This window comes from Girardinichthys multiradiatus, chromosome 17, assembly GCF_021462225.1.
Source record: "Girardinichthys multiradiatus isolate DD_20200921_A chromosome 17, DD_fGirMul_XY1, whole genome shotgun sequence".
Taxonomy (NCBI): Eukaryota; Metazoa; Chordata; class Actinopteri; order Cyprinodontiformes; family Goodeidae; genus Girardinichthys; species Girardinichthys multiradiatus.
The window spans coordinates 25,278,804-25,295,839 of record NC_061809.1 but is presented as its reverse complement, the minus strand read 5'-3'; the positions used below and the strand labels follow the sequence as shown (position 1 = coordinate 25,295,839).

Sequence of the window (17,036 nt, the reverse complement as noted above, 5' to 3'; positions counted from 1 at the left end):
CAAGACCCAACACTCTGGATGAGCTAAAGGCCGCTATCGAAGCATCCTGGGCCTCCATAAGACCTCAGCAGTGCCACAGGCTGATTGCCTCCATGCCACGCCGCATTGAAGCAGTCATTTCTGCCAAAGGATTCCCGACCAAGTATTGAGTGCATAACTGTACATGATTATTGGAAGGTTGACGTTTTTTGTATTAAAAACACTTTTCTTTTATTGGTCGGATGAAATATGCTAATTTTGTGAGATAGGAATGTTGGGTTTTCATGAGCTGTATGCCACAATCATCCGTATTAAGACAATAAAATACCTGAAATATTTCAGTTAGTGTGCAATGAATCTAAAATATATGAATGTTAAATTTTCATCATTACTTTATGGAAAATAATAAACTTTATCACAATATGCTAATATTTTGAGAAGGACCTGTACAAGTATCAACAGCATGGAAATGTCCAGCCGAGATTAACGTGTCTTGGTCCAAAACGTGCCAATCGACCCCAAAACAAAAGCCGAAGACTTTGCGAAGATGTCGGCTGATGTTGATAAGAGAGTAATTATCCACAAAGGCCACTTGGAGAGGAAGAAGCCATTACTCCAAAAACAACATAAACATTCAGATTTCAGTTCACAAATGCACTCAGGGGCAAATACCTTAATTTATGGACATATCCGGTGGTCTAAAGATACTAAAATTAAAGTATGTCACCATAATGGCCATCATTATATTTGAAGAAAAAAGGGGAAGCCCACAAGCCTTAGAACACCCTCCCAACCCAATAATCAGTTTTACAATAATATCCCCAATGATGCCACCAAATTAGTGGCTAAGGTGGCTTCAGGAAAACAAAGTTAATATTTTGGAGCGGCCGTCACAAAGCCCTGATCTCGGTCCCATAGAATATTTGAGGAAGGCGGACCAAAACCCTGGCTCTGTTCCACCAGTTCTGTCAGGAGGAATGGGCCAAAATTCCAGCAAACTATTTGATCAATTTACTTTAGATACAAAAGCAAACATAATAACCCACACAGCTGCACCTCCCGAATGAATCGTTGGTGTGTCAAGATTTTTATTTTGACAGCATTTCAGAATATGATACAGGTAAACAAGGTTGTTTTGTTTTGCAAAAGGTCATATATTCATAGTGCTGCATTTTAATAAAAATAGTTGCTCACTTACAGTCTCTGACCATCAATAGTAACACTTCTTCTACATAGAGATATTTGTTCAGGGTCAACACACTGCTAAAACACCACACAGTGATACAGAGCTGCTCGGGGAAAATTCAACGCCAGTCGACGAAATGTCCTCGGACATCTGCTCACAGTTTGGCTCGACGGAGAAGGAAAACAGTGAGTTGTGCAAAAGTTTCAGCTTCTGTGTCAAACCGAAGTGATTTCATGAAAGAAAAATTCCTGCACAACATTCAGATTAAAGCCGAAGAGCCGAGCTGATGATTTTTCTGCTTCTCCAAACCCCCTGCTCCTCTGTGCTGGGTTCTGTTTTACAATCAGTCAGCTTAGTCCTTGTGTAATTACGGATTACAGTGGCAAACATAATGAGTCCCCGTCTCCCTTTTCTCTTTTAAAAGCTTTGAGCGCTTCCCTTAGCAGAGCAGAGGAAGGAAACTTTATTGCTGGCTTTCTCAGGGGGAAAATTACCAGGTACAGATGCTTTAACAAGATTTTAAACCCCCCAAAAACCAACAATTTACTCAACTCATCCCCTAAAAAAGTGGATTTATGCAGTCGGTTGCATGTTTGAATTATTTACTTTCAAAAATTAAATGAAGCAAAGCCTAAAAGGTAAGAAGAGAGGATTGATGTGCTTTTTTGCTGCTTTGATGTGAGCTGCAGTCATTTAAATACTCGCCTGTTTACTGACAACAGTAAGGGGTTCATTTAAACATTTTAAGTTATAATAGCATTCAAAGAAGAAAAACAAAAAAGCAACAAAATGATATTTTACATTTTATTTTTTCTCTTTTCTAAATTCAAATTTTATTGTTTCACTTTGGATTTGGTCAATTTAGTAGAAGTCTTCTTTGTTTCTTTGGAAATCTTGTGCTAAACCTTTTTTTGTTCATGTAAAATAAAACATGAAATGGAAAGAGTGGGGACTCCTTGCTCTCTTCTTGTTGCAGCACTCCTAGATTACATTTTGACCCAGGTTACTTTGGAACATGCCTCTACAGAACAGCCCCACAGCATGATACTGCCACCACCATGCTTGATAGCTGACAAGTGTTCTCAATTGTAACTTTGAGTGCCATCAAACATTATTCTCGTCTTTCTTTGCCTCATCTAACCATAAGACTTTTCTCCAGGAGGTATTTGTTTTGTCCATGGAGATTAAAGCGGGAGGTGGTTTATTTCATTGGCACAAGTCCACCGGCTTACTTAAAACTCGCTTTAATGTGGACAGTGGTAGTAATACCAGCAGTGCATCTGTACCAGTGGCAGCACAACAGCTCCATTCCATGATGCTGCCACTACCATGCTTTAAAGGTTAGGTTTGAATGGCTTAGCTTGATTCTTCCAAACATACTTCTTGTGATTGTGGTCAGTATGCGTATTTGGGATCACTGTTCTGTTAAAAGTTTCAGATTGTCACCTTTAACTGAAATGGAACTGGATAGGGAGTTAGAAAACCACCAGCAACTGCTGGAATACCAGTGTCACTGTCTACAATAAAGCGGAAATGGTACGAACTGAGACAGCAGGCCCTGCTTCTAAAATCGATGCTTTCCAGCTTGTCTGACATTCGGAGTTACTCATGTGGACAATTTAAATAACTTCTAGAGAGAAGTTTTGTGGTCACCGGATGTAAAGACTTTGGCTTTTAATAAAAATGGAAAAAATGTTTGGAGGAATCAAAGTTAGGCATCACATCCAAGGACCAACTGTCAAGTATGGTGATGGCGGCCTCATGCTGTGGGGCTGGTTGCTTTTGTTTTTTTAAAGTGGATAAATGATGGACTACAACTTCAGCTTCAAATCAATGGCTGGATGGATAAAACCTGATAAAAAATTTAAACTTCCACACCTAGTTCTTGTTCTGAGAAATCATTGAGCTGTATAAATATTCCAGAATGGGCAAAAAAGAGTTGAATAAAGCATTGAGCCCTAAAATCAATACAACAACCATGCCAATCAGCAATATAGAGGTCTGACCAGAACCGAACATGGGGTAGCTGAAATCAAACAAGCTTTGGCACAGATATTCCTCTCCTAACATCACACAGTGCAAACAGAACCAATGACACAACGCGTTAATGAGGCCTCAGTAACATTAATGCCTTTTAAAATAATTAACCAACAGGCTTACTAATTTGAGTTGAAAGGTGCTGACATGATTACACAAGTAAGTGATTCTTAATGGAAAATAGTGGATCTTACATAAGCGATGACCCAAAGTGAACCATGTGCTCAAACAAAAGACCCCTGCTAATGGATTAATTTTCATACTTGTGGAATAAATTATATACTTTACAATTTATCACATTTAAAAAATACGGTTTCTAATTAATTTCTGTGAAGTTGGTGTTTTCTAGCAACCAGACTCTTTGTCAGTCTAAGGCACGCTTCTCTGTCACCATCATTCATCTCTTGGCATCTGAACGGACACCGCCCTAACACACAAGCACAAGAATGGCGATATAAAAATGAATAAACGGTACAGTCGTACAGAACGGAAACAGACTGTGAAGTCGATTGCAGAAGAAACCCCAGAAACTGCAGATGGAGATGCTGAGCCGACAGTCTCTGGTCCGCGTTGCTGCTTTGCTTGAACTCCCATCAGTTTTTGTTATAATGTTCTTCATTATGAAGATGGTCTATTTACAAACTGTTTGCATGTATTTCATATTTTTATATATCTTTAATCGTGATGGATTAGTTGCGCGCGACCGAGGCCCACACGGTCTCTGTTAAGGCAAAGCTCGGCTGATGAGTGAATTTCATCTCTTCGGTCACGTTTTAATTCATTCACTCCTCAAAAAGCAGGCTAACCTTCTTTTTAAACATTCCACTTCATAAAATAGACTACAATTTGAACAGTAAATATATTTATATAAAAAGTCCAAGCCTGGTTTCTGTCCAGCTTGGCTTAGGAGTTCAGAAGTTTCAGAAAGCTCTTGCTCTGCTACTGATTGCTCTGTCTTCTTGTTAAAAGTGGATGATTTTCCAGTTCTTAAGGTGGTGGGTGTAACATAATGCTTCAGAATAATTTAAAATACAGTAGTATAAATAAAAGTTAAAAAGACATGGTACAGATAAGCCTGCACTGCTTTGTTTTTATCTGTCGGAGGCTATGGGAGCAGGAAGGTGTGAATGTTGTGGTCTCATCTGGATGGGGTGGTTCAGTTCAGACAAACGTGGACGCTGCGGCGTTATCTGCTGAGCGTGGACACATCTGTGCGTAGCGTGCTGGGCAGTTTGTCCGATCCAGGGATCTTCCATGGACCGGGCGAGACCGTGGCTTTCCTACCCACTGCGGTGCTGCTGCTGGTGCTTTTGCTGGGGTGGCCAGGCTGGCTGTCTCCTAGGTCGCTGTCGAGCTCTCTAAGCCTGGCCTTGCCCCTACGCTCTGCACTTTCCCTGCTGTTCCCGTTAGTGTGTGGGATCTTAGAGCTGCTGGGAGAGTGAGTCCTCTCCTTGGATCTTCCTCTGGTGCTGCTCAAAAGTTTGGGTTCCCCACCTTGTCCCTCCTTGTCCCCTTCTCCATCAGTAGTGTGCTGCTGCATCCTGTGTCCCTTATGGGTGGACCTGCCACCGTCGATCTTGGCTCTGCTGCCGCCGCTGCTCATAGCAATTCTCTTCCCCTGAATAATGGGGTCGCTGTTCAGCAGCAGCTCAGCTTTTTGGGGGCTTTTGGATTGCTCCATCCTGCTGTCTCGTGCCACGGCATCCCAAGTGGGGTCCTGAGGAGGCAAATGAGGAGGGTCGGGGGCCGGGGCCAAATGAGATGAAGGGGGTGGCATGGAGAGGTTTTCAATGGGAGGGCCTACTTCCGACAGGCTTGGGGAGGCTGAAGGGCGACCATCCCATGGGGCGGCATTGTCTGAAACAAAAAGACACAGTCAGAAAAAAACAAAAAACAAACACACACATCCAGCACACCACTGCACAACAAAAATTTGTTTAAATGGCGTGTACACAAACTATTTTGGTTTGACTTTTTACCTGCTTTAACAGACTTTCTCCAGGTCATCCCAAAATGTCCTTACAGCACATTTTACACTACTGTGAAAAAGTATTTTTCTCCTAACAGAGTTCCTCTTTTTGTCACACCTAAATGTTTCAGATCATCAAACCAATTTTAGTATAGGAGAAAGACAACCAAAGTCGATACCAAAAGCATTTTTAAGGATGATTTTATTTATTATTGGAGAAAGGCTGGTGGTTCCACCCTGGACAGCAATGACTGCCATCAAGTGTGTATTATAACTCTCGGCCCACTCTTCCTTGTTGAATTGTTTTTATTTAGCCAAATTGAAGGTTTTTTGATCATGAAAGGCCTGTTCAAGATCACGCTACTGCGACTCAATCGAGTTTAAGTCAAGACTTTAACTAGGCCACTTTAAAACAAATTTTTTGGACTTGCTGTGTGCTTTGGCATTGTCCTGCCGTATAACCCAAGTGCACTTAAGCTTAATGTCATGAAATGTTGGCTGAACTTCCTGCTAAAACGGAGAATTCATGATACCATCAATCAAATCCTGAAAGCAGCAAACTAGCGCTAATTACAACCACCATGTTCGACAATGGGTATGATGTTCTTTTTCTAAAATGTTGTTAGTTTTCTGCAACATGTAATGGGACACACACCTTCCAACAACTTCCATTTTGTCTCGTCAGTCTAAAGAATGTTTTCCCAAAAGTCTTGGGGATTATCAAGATGTTTCAGGCAAGTGTGAGGCCGGTCTTTTAGTTCTTTGTCAGCCTGCCTGATTGAGTCATGGAGTAAATTTGGAAAGGTTTGGCACCATTCCATATTTTCTCCATAGTTTTCTTTGGTTATTGGCTCTCACTGTGGTTTCCCAACGCCTTATTAATGACTTTGCAATCCTTTTCAGATTAGGACATGTGTTGCTTTTAGCAAATACATTTACATTTTAATAGTCATGTTATCAAAAAGAGTTCTGACTCAGTCATTTCTTGGTTTTAGAGGTCTGGCACTAATCAGACCTCCGTGTTGCTTGCAAAAGTTAAACTTGACTTGCAAAATAATGTTGTTAACCAGTTAATTTATTAACAAGGATGTCTATTATATTTTCACACAGCATCAGATTGGTTTGACTGCTCCCCCTCCCTTAATAAATAAAATCATCCTTTGAAAAAGGCTTTTTGTATTTTCTCAGGTTTTCTCTGTGTAAATTTGATTCATCTAAAAGTGAAACAAAAAAGCAAAGACAGAAGAAATGGTTGTGCCAAAATAACCTCTTATTGTTTTATGACCTTATCATATTTTTGGCTCAAAAAGAGTTTGGTTTGAATGCGTATAACAAATAATAGAATAAGACTGAAACCTTAAACATGTGCCTTTTTATTCCTTGGAATGATACAATGTTAGCATTTTTAAATGTAAAAATTGCCCCAGTTTTGAGATAATTACGTCTAACGTAATACATTTTTTATGCTTTTGGTTTCTCTCTGGTCTAAAGAAAGTGGTTAACAAAAAGAAAAGAACAGAATCCAAGTTATTATTGGCTCTCTAACTTGATGCATCTCTTATATTCCAAGGTCTACTTTTAAATGGTTGATCAGCCTCTCCTGATGACTCCACCCCAGCAAGCACATGTAACTGAAAAGAGTGCTGTCTGGATTTGATGACGAAGCACCAATGAACCCACCAAAAAGCCATGTTCTAACAGGTCAGAGCCAGGACTGGTTACCCTTTCAGATTCTGCTGTAATAAATGTTTGTTTGGATCACATGCTATGCTACATTTATCTATTTTTGGATAAAGATTTGCAAGTTTCCAACTTGAGGTCCACACCTCAGATGCGTTTCCACCTAGCTTTGTTACTGTTTCTAACTGAATCCTCTTTTTGTCCAGAGGAACCACCAAGACATTCAGGGACCTGGACTTAAAACAACAGCTTTCCATTCTTTGAATAACATTCCAACCAGAAGAACAGCTGTTTGAGCCAACATATTTCCTATCAACTGAGCTGAGACATGGGACTGTGGGAGCCACACACCTGGATCGATCCAGTTGCATCTGCGAGTAAGACAACAGATGATTATGGAGACTAACAGATTGAAGGTGGTTCTGAGACTTTATATTTTCCTGTTAATGTTGTCAGATTAAGAATAGGCATTAGAACAGAGCTAGCCCGTTAAACCCATTTCTGCTGAGAGACTGAAACTCTTGATCCTAAATACATTTTGAACCTGAGAAACATTCACAACAAATCTCAGAATTAGCTCTAAAACGTGATTAATCCAACCTTCAGATTTATTTTTGATAGATTATAAAAACTGGAAATTTTAAGTTCAAAGCAGCTCTGAATCCTACTTCCTACATTCGTTGGAGAGCAGCTCTACTTTCAGAAAACATCAATCTGCCTCCCATAGCTCTCTTTAAGGCCGAGGACAATCTAAAAGGTTGGCGGAAAATCGAAACCAGGTTTAATGAAATGGACGACGGGTCCAACAGGGCGGTGTTTCAGGGAGGATGAAAACCTAAGGTCTGAGTACGCCCCCTAACCGCGAATCCACAAAGCTTTCCTTCAAAAAAAAAAAAAAAACCCACTCTCACAGACTGTTAGCTCCTGTTTCTGCACCACTAAGCCTCGGTCCCTCGGCTATTAGTCATTTTCAGCGGTCCAGGCAGGGGGGAAGAAGCTGTAGGCTTGCTACACCAGCACTAAGAGTCTCAGTTATAACAAAGCATGCAGTAGTAATATTACATACGGGACGTAAAGACAGTAAATTAGATGTTTGCAAGAAAAATTCATAAATATTAAATGCGTTAATTTCTACTGTCAGATCAGGTGTAAGGCTATGGGGAATAATCAACAAAAACGACTAAATGCAGCATTATAAAATTTGCTGTTTTATTTTGCATGAACACCTATAGAGGGCTGTGGGGAATCTTATAAATAATGATTTGCACAAAATACTTTGTTTTAAAAAGAATGTCCTCCACATTTATTCCCCCCACTGGTAAAAATGTAACAAAGCATCTGCGAAATTTTCTGACTGTATAACTTTACTTTTTTTATGCTTATCTGAAGAAATTAGTAATCCATCAATTTCTGTTTTCCTGGGGTATAAATATGACACACCACCACATTTCTCTTAGCCACTCTTCAAATATGGGAAACACAAGAGTTAAGTAAGGTGACTGTAGAGCACCTCTCCTAAACATGCCTCAACGAGTCAAAGCAAACCATGACAACAAGGCTGGATGAGCACCCAAGTTGAACTTGGTGCCATAAACAGTCAGCAAAATTTAGTCACTAAAGGAGCTACTCCTGCAATTAATTCTCTACTTTTTCTTAACATTGAAAGTACTCCTGGTTCAGTGCTTCTAGGGGTGGGTACCTTTCACATTTGAACCAATACAGTACAGAGTATTGGTACTCAACAGTAACAATTTTCGGTACTTTTGCGTTTATTCATTTGGTAATAAATGCTAATTCGTTTAACAATAAAATCTCAACATTTTTCAATTTAACTTATTCATTTCTCAATATATAAACTTTAATGAATATATCAAAACAACATCCAGCTGTTTGTATTGTAGCCTCTCAGATGTTTCAAACATTTCTTCTCCCATGTCGCTAATGGATGCAGGCGTGTCAACAGTGCCGAATGCAGGAGCTGCAGCCGTACATCTGAGGCTGACGAGGATTGTGCTTTCTTCAAATCTTGTGCTTAATCAGGTGCTTCCTCAGATTAAAAGTATTCCCGCCACTGGCCTTGCACTTAGCATCACAAGTATTGCAGCGAGCGTAATCTGCATTGCATTTTGAAAAGTGGAGCCATACTTTGTTGACTGTAGCAGCGACTGACGTCATTATGCTCTTGGGCGTGCAATGCTGTGTTCATGTCCAGCATGGAAAATTGCCCCCACTTCCACTCCCTCAGTGTCACAATGATGCGTTTAGGTACAGTTTCATTTTACATGAATAGGTACTCGGTAGTAACGACATAATTCGGTCAGTACCTATGAAAGTACCGAATTCGGTACCCATCCCTATGTGCTTCTGTGTTTTGTTGTTGTGGATATGCTCTAAGAAACCCACAGTCAGTCGTGGCAGAAGGCCAAGGCTATGATTGAAGTGAATTGACTTTTCTTTGTAAAGTGAAATAAACACTTGAAATATTTCACGCTGTGTGTAATAAATCAATATAATGTACAAGTTTCCCTTTTTGAATTTAGTTAATGAAATAAATAGCATCTTCTGGGATATTTTAATCCACTGAGATAACATTGGCTAAATGCTAATTTAGTACAAGCTGAGCCTTATTTACATTGAATATTCACCAGTGGGGTGATCATTTTCTCTGCAAGTTTAGAGCAGATAGTAAGTTGCAAGCTTTACAGCTCCAGATCAAGGAAAGAAATATGCTCATCCAGAAAAAAATATGTACTGAATGTATTTCTTTTATTTTCTGAGTTTGACCCAAATTAGCTGAATGTTACAGCAAACAACAAACATTCCTGCCCTAATTCCCTGATGCATTTTAAGATTCATTAGAAGGCTGCAGGAGAGGCAAAGTGGACTCGACGTAGCAGGTGCTGAAAGAACCTGTAGAGGCTGCAGATGCATGGATTTAAAGAATGACGTGCATATGATCTTTTTACTGCATTTACACAAATCCAGCTGCAGCCATGAAGTCTCTGCAGATCCAACCTTCAGCTTTATGGAAATGATTAATGCCAAGACACTGTTTAAGTCTGAGCTCAGGCAACTGAAGCAACCAAATGATACACAAGAGAGTGTAGATGTTAGATTACAGTTGTTCATTTAAAGATTAATCTAAAAAGAGGTAATTTAACCATGCATTTTGTGTCATAAGTTTTAAATTATAGGTATTTGCATTTAAACTCAATGTAAGAGAAGTTTTATCAGACAATATCGAAATAGAGGTCTGAAATTGGCACTCAACCAGAGGGATGTCATTAATATTTGTCTTTTAATGAATTATTTGTTCATGGTATGAACAAAGAACAAACAAAACAAAAGTTTTTTTTTTTTTTTTAAAACAACTGGGTGCATTATTTTTTTTAATCCACACATGGTCAAAATTATACCTACAGGTTCAAATATGTCTTATCAGGTTTCACCTTGAACTCCAGCTTTTTCTAGCTATCAATAAGCCTACAACATAATTAGTAGTGGACTGAAATGGGTTGATTTTCATGCTAGTGACTATAGATTTTTAGGCATAATCTACCAATTTTTAACAGGGTTGAGCTAAAGGGAATTTGGAGGGACCTGACCAACTGCCAGTTCTTAGTAGTCCATTCTTAGCGGAGATATGGCAGATTAATAACGCCAGCAGGCTCAAATAATAACTCCACATAGGACCATGCACGTTGTTCAGCGGGACAAAAGGGCACAAACTTAATGATCTCTTGTGAAATGGTAGGCTGTAAATATTCGCTAACATGCACAAGTGCACAGTTGAGCACATTATTATGAAGTTTTGTCCATCTAGCTCATAGATTTGATGCAAAGTTGAAGAATTGGTCTGAAGTTTCTCACTCATTTATCCAATCTGTGCCAAACACAGCCCCACAGAAGGATACTGCCATCTCCTGCAGCAAACAGCTAAATTTCTGCCCTGCCTGACCATGAAATCTTTCTCCAGAAGACTTCTTCCACGTGAGTAGCTGCAAATTTCAGTTGGGCTTGAAGTTGTGTTGGAACAGTGGGCTTCTTTATTTGTTGGCTCTCTCTCACACCAGGCTATTGTAAGAGGGGATTCAATGTGGTGTTCTAGCAGTTTCCAGTTTCTGATCAACTTGAGCCTTGATGGTTTCAGGGTCACAGTTTGTACCAGATCATTGAAACTTGGACGCAGTTTGTAGTTTTAACAGGAAAATAATCCTAAAAACACATCCAAACTGGTTTTGGAGTGGATAACGCAGGCTAACATAAAGCTTCTGGAAGGGACTTCCTAAAGCAGTGACTTCAAAATGTGATAAAAGCCCACATCTGTACCAAAAAACCCCACAAATTTAAATGCACTCTACCAATTCTGCAAAGTAGAAGCATGAGGGACATTTAACCAAATATTCATGGCATCTTTTAGCCTGTATGTATGTTTTTCAACAGTGTAGATTCTTGTTTTTAAAAATCAATGTTTGCTATTGTACCCCCATTCCACCCTGTTTAATTGAACTGTTAAAGCCAAAAACGTTATGAATTTCACACCCATGATGAGTTAAGTGGAATTGTATGGTGTGTCCCATATTAGAATATGTTTAAACTGCATAAGGCATGGCTAAAATAACCTTACAGTGTGCAAATAAAGAGTTTGCAGCAGTGAAATTCTGAATCAAACCCACAAGAATAACCTAAAGGCAATTTGTACATACTTTAACTGACAGACAATTATCATCTTGTGTTTAAAAGTAGCAAAAAAATGAACTTTCTCTGAAATAGAAGAGAGTATCATACTGATGAAGAAGCCACAGGAGTTGGGGACATATCCTAATTACCAGCAGTGATCCCCTCTCAAGCTCGATTCCAGCTGTGCACTGATTTTACTTTGGTAAATATCATAGAGGATTATTTACATTCATCTCCAGCTGATTCAAGCTGAAACGGTTGTGTTGTCCACGTTTCCTTTGAGCTGTTGGAGGTTGATTCTTGCTTCAGTAATAAGGCGAGTTACCTTCACTAATTTTTACAACCTCCTGCAGCTTTGCTGATTACCCCACAGGCAGAAACGAAGGGCGTAATCTTGAGGTTTATTTGCAGCGTTTTTGTGCAGGATTATTTTTTAATATCAGGTTAAAACAACAACAGCACAACACAGAAAGGCAGGGTGTTAAGTGAAGAGAAAAACATTGGTATGGTAACAAACCGTGTCTTTAGAGTGGCCCATTAGGAAGAAATAGGGGGAGCCATGCTTGTCACTTTTCATGCACATGGAGAGACTGGAAGATACCATTCCTATAGAAGGGGAAGTAACAACCTAGACCAATCAATTAGTGATAGATCACTGAAATGGACAGAAAATAAGCTAGTGTTAGTCAAGACAGAAAAGGAAGCAATTATTATTGAGATTAAAGAATACAAGAGTATTAAAAGACAGAGTATTATGGATATAAATGCATGCCAGAGTATTTTATCAGTAGGTAAGATAATACAGTTGAAGAGTTATAAGAGAGAAAAGATGCTGATGATGGACATTCTCCAGGTACTCACCATACTCTGGGACTTGTCCTGTCCCCCTCTTCAGGAGGAGACGGACCCGTCTACCCCCAGACTTAATGAGCTCGATGGCCCTGGCATGGGTCATGTCGCGGGTGCTTTCTCCATTGATCTCAATGATTTGGTCCCCGACCTGAACGTCAGAGAAAAAATAAGGGAGTTGTAAAAATCCGCTGGAGAGAAGAAAACATTTCAGGCGAACATAACACTCTTTGTTTAATGCTTTAGCCAACTAATTGGTTGTTGTGGGAAATGTGAATTGTGGTGTGAAAGTATCTTTATAGTTTCTTAGAAATATCTCACAGTGAGCTAAAACGTTTTCCTGTAGAAGCCTGGGACTAAACAAAGTAATGTGGAGATATTGTACCTCTTAAAATATCCCAAGCTGTGAGAAATATGGGACACATTTTGGCTGAAAACTTATGTTACTTGTTTGTAAAAGTAAAATTTTTAAAACTATGTATATATTTTTCTTATTATCAATATTAAGGAAATAAATAATATACATAAAAGTAAAGCCAAAAAACACAAGAAACCTGCAGCTACCTGTACAACAGTTTAACATTTTATGTCTTCTGACCAAGCAGAAGCACAAATCTGCAGTCCAGATTAAATGGTAAATAGTCCAAAGTCCAAAAGATTAAACAGGAAAAAAGGAAGAAAACTGCTGAATTTGTGCTAATTTGGACTCAAATGCAAAAAAATAATAATAAACTTTTATGATGTTCTTCACAGTCAGATGTTTCACATTATAGCCATCATAGTGTTCAGGAAGCAGATGGATTCTGTGTTCAAGAAATGAATGTATTTTGGTCGAAAATGTGTGAATCAACGCCTGGAAAAAAGGTCTTGTGAAGATGCTGGTCTTGTACCAACAAAGACACTCAGAGAGGAAGAAGCCATTTCTCCATAAACAACATAAAAGACAGGGACAATGATCTTAATTTTCAGAGACCTGTCAAGTAAACTAATAAAATTAAAAGTATTTGGTTCCATCTGTTTGTAACTGGGGGTGGATCATGTACCATACAAATACTTTATAATAAGAGAGGCCTTGATACGAACATTTAACAAGATGCACTTTTTTTTAATACAATAGCATATGAGACTAGTTTAAGCCCACTACTAAATGTTAAATTCAAAATATAGTATAAAACAACCCAAAAAAACTCATTTAGAAATGCTTGAAGACTTGATAATAAATGGAAACAAAAAATTGCAACATGGAAATACAGCAAAAGCAAGGAGATGGAAATGTTTTCAGGAATTTCAGGAAGAGATCATTCTGACTTTAAAACTGTGAATATTTTTTGATGCTTAAGAGCAAGACAACTGTAATAAAGACATAGCAAAAGAGAACGTGACAAATATGAAGAATAAAAGAGTGGATTGTTTTAACATGCTATTTTCACAAATAATGTGCACTAAACTGAGCATGTGAAGGAAAAATTAGGATGACTGAAATTTTAAACCACTGGAAAATGCGCAGGATGTGTAGAACAATCAAACAATATTATGGAAAATGTTTATGTAGTTCTTGTCTTGAGTAGAAGTCTGAGAGACAAACTAGTTTATAAATATTTCTGTTTTGCGATTTTTCTTAAGGGATGAAAGATGAAGGTAAAATCTGGTCCAAAAATAGGATGTAAAGAAGGAAATGGAACCTCTGTGATCGGATCCAGAGTGGTGAAATTATTGGAAACTGACACAAATAGAAAAAACACAAAAAGAAAACTGTGCAGATGGAGAAAAGCTGCACTGGGACTGCACTGCATTACTTTCCCTTCAAGGTACGTGATGCTGCTATCATTTAGCTCCCTAAAAAGAGGTCAAATAAAATCATTTAACTTCATTTTGTCTAGAAATATAAAAGCATATTATTGCCCCCTAATAAATACCAGCCTGAAGCACATGTGGGGCTGCTAGGTGGGGCATACCTGTGGTCTTGGGGTGGCACACTGAAAAAACAAAAGCTTTATGTATTTTCATAAATAAATACATGGAATTAAGACAAATCAATGAATAAATTGGGTGTGATCAGACAGGGATAATAAAATAAAACGTATCTGATTAAATTAAAACAAATGTTGCGACTAACTAAAATCTCTTAAGGTCTCTTCCTTAAATTAATGTAAAACTATTATGCATTAAAGACTTTCTGGCCAGAGGGCAGCAGCATATTTATAAGGGGGACCCCACCTGGTGACACAACTGCCAATACCTGCAGCATCTTGGTTAACATCCAATGAAAATATCATCTGAATATAGTTATTGCTATGTGGGAGCAGTCCCCGATGCACCCGAGCATAAACTCAATAAAAGACACCTCTAGGCTCTGAGGATGACTAAAGGGAGGGATTCATTGGACAACAGGACAAAGCATGAAGCACAATTATGCTAACAAATCTCATCCTGTAATGTTCAGAGCAATTTAAAAGTCAGGAGGGGGATCGATTCAAAGGACAGAAGGGGAATATTAGGTGCCATTACGGCAGTCTGGAGTGAGGCGGATAAGGGGAGGAAGGCCAGACTATTTGCTCATTAATCCTGACCTCCAAACAGCAGAGCAATCTCAATTTTCATCTCAGTGAAAAGGGAAATACAAGTTGAATAAAGAGCATGCAAATGATGAACTTTGATGACATGAAAATTAAGTGGGTTTTATTATAAAAACATCTTAGAGCAGTAGTAAAATCTGCAGAAATTTTATCAGTGATTATTTGCTCTGCCACTTAAACCCAAAACAGTCTGACTGAGCAGTTTGGGTCTTTAAAAAAAAATAAAATTCCTCTTTTTTACCCCTCAGTGTCTTAAAGCATAAGTAAAACCCAAAATGACAGCCAGCCACAAATGCTTTAACCCAGTTTCTCTAATTTACTGAAATTAAAAGCAGACTGGTTTTCTCTGCACCCAGCATAACAGCCTAGAGGACTGCAGTAAAACCAGCAGCTAGTTACTGCTGCTAAGCTGCGTGTTTTTGGAAAGCTGTGTACAGTTTCACTAGAAACAGCTAAGCTCAACTGGTAAAATCAGGAAATCACAAAAAACAACTGACTGAAAACATGAAGTAGACTAGCAGATGACAAAAAGCAACTCATCATGACCAAATGAGAGCCATCTAACAGTCTGACTCCAGATAACCACAGCGAGAGCCGTTACTAACAAATAGAGAAAACATGGATCAGTGGTGATCCTTCCCAGGAGTGGCTGGCCTACCATAATTACTCTAAGAGGGCATCAACCACTCATCCAGGAGGCCAATGTACACGACAACAGGGTAATAAAGCCCAAGATGCCAGTGTTCTTCAGACTTTAGGAACCAACGGAGTTAAAATCTTTGTCACAGGGGAGAGAGTTCTCGGAAGAATGTAGAAATATTTATTTCAATCGCTGTGAAAAAACATGACAGAACCGATGAAATCATGGAATATGAGTTTTAATGTCTGTTGAACATTTGACTTCTGAGGCTGCAGAAACAAAACATGTTTGAAAGAAGAATTCAGAGAAGCTATGAAGGACTTTTCTTTGGTTTCAACAACGTTTTGGAAAACCTCTGCTATCTTGAAAAGAAGAAGCCGTCTTCGGTTGGGGGAGGAGGGGTGTCTTCTGGTGTTGGGCGTTGGAAGGACCCTTTATGGATCTCTGAATTGGAGAAGATTCGCCCAAAGATGCTGAAGGCTCTGGATCATGTTGGACTGACATGGTTGACATGCCTCTTTAATGTCCCATGGCGGACTGGGACAACACCTGTAGCGTGTCAGATTCAGGAGCACTGTGGATTTGGTTTAGGTTGTGGAGTTGCTTAGATGGGCAGGCAGTTTGGTTGCCCGGTCCTCACGGGTTTTCTGGATCTGGAGAAGGGTTACCACAGTGTCCCCACAAAGTACAGCTTGTTTCTTGTGCATGTTGGACTCCACCTGTGCTGCCCCTTATTAATCTTGTAGTAGTTTTTATGCACAGGATCTCAGGGAATTGTTGTGGAGAGCAGGAGAGGTGTCCAGTGTGGGAACCTCGTTGCTTTTCGAGAATGATGTTGATGTCTTCAAGCCATGACCCTTGCATGATCCGGCACGGTTGGCTGCCGAGTGCGAAGAGGGTTAGATGTGAGTCAGCTCCTCTGAGTCTGAGGCCATGGTTCACATCTGGAAAAAAAACTGGACTGCTAGCTCCAGGTTGGGGGTCAGTCTCTGTCTGAAGCAAAGTATTTGAAGTGTCTTGTTCTTTAGTGGTGGTAGGACAACGCAGAACATGATTTTGAGGCCTCGTCTGCAATGATGCTGGAGCTGCTTGTAATGGTCATTGCCGTACTGAAGAAAGAGCTGATCCAATAACGGAAGCTCTCGATGTTCCGGTCCATCTACTTTTCGACCCTCACCTTTGGTCATAAGATGTGGATCATGACAAAAAGGACAAATTCCAATTGGCTGAAATGAGTTTCCTCCATAGGGTGGCTGTAATGCGCCTTAGATAAACGGTGAGGATCTCGGAGTGAAGCTGTTGCTCCTCCGCATCAAAAAAAGCCAGTGGAGCACTTACCCCAGTGGGGTTGTTTCAGTGTGAGGTACCTATTATCCAATCTTGATCTTGAAGACAGTGGATGGATGGACACTGGGAATTCCCTTGTTGGTGCTAAGCTCC

General features: G+C 39.5%; 1 protein-coding gene across 8 annotated transcripts in view; it reads right to left on the bottom strand.

Moving 5' to 3' along the window:
- Positions 1-1,043: 1,043 nt before the first annotated feature.
- Positions 1,044-17,036, bottom strand: part of magi2a (membrane associated guanylate kinase, WW and PDZ domain containing 2a) — a 305,513-nt gene continuing 289,520 nt past the window's right edge. For 5 of the 8 annotated variants that reach the window (XM_047389215.1, XM_047389214.1, XM_047389217.1 and 2 more), the window contains 2 exons: positions 12,393-12,531; positions 1,044-5,059 (listed from right to left, as the gene is read on the bottom strand). In XM_047389215.1, the coding sequence (XP_047245171.1) occupies positions 4,389-5,059; positions 12,393-12,531 (810 nt within the window). In that variant the 3' untranslated portion in view covers positions 1,044-4,388. Of the gene's footprint in view, positions 5,060-12,048; positions 12,160-12,392; positions 12,532-17,036 lie in introns of all 8 variants that reach the window. The other 3 variants (XM_047389222.1, XM_047389220.1, XM_047389221.1) reach the window with 2 other exon arrangements.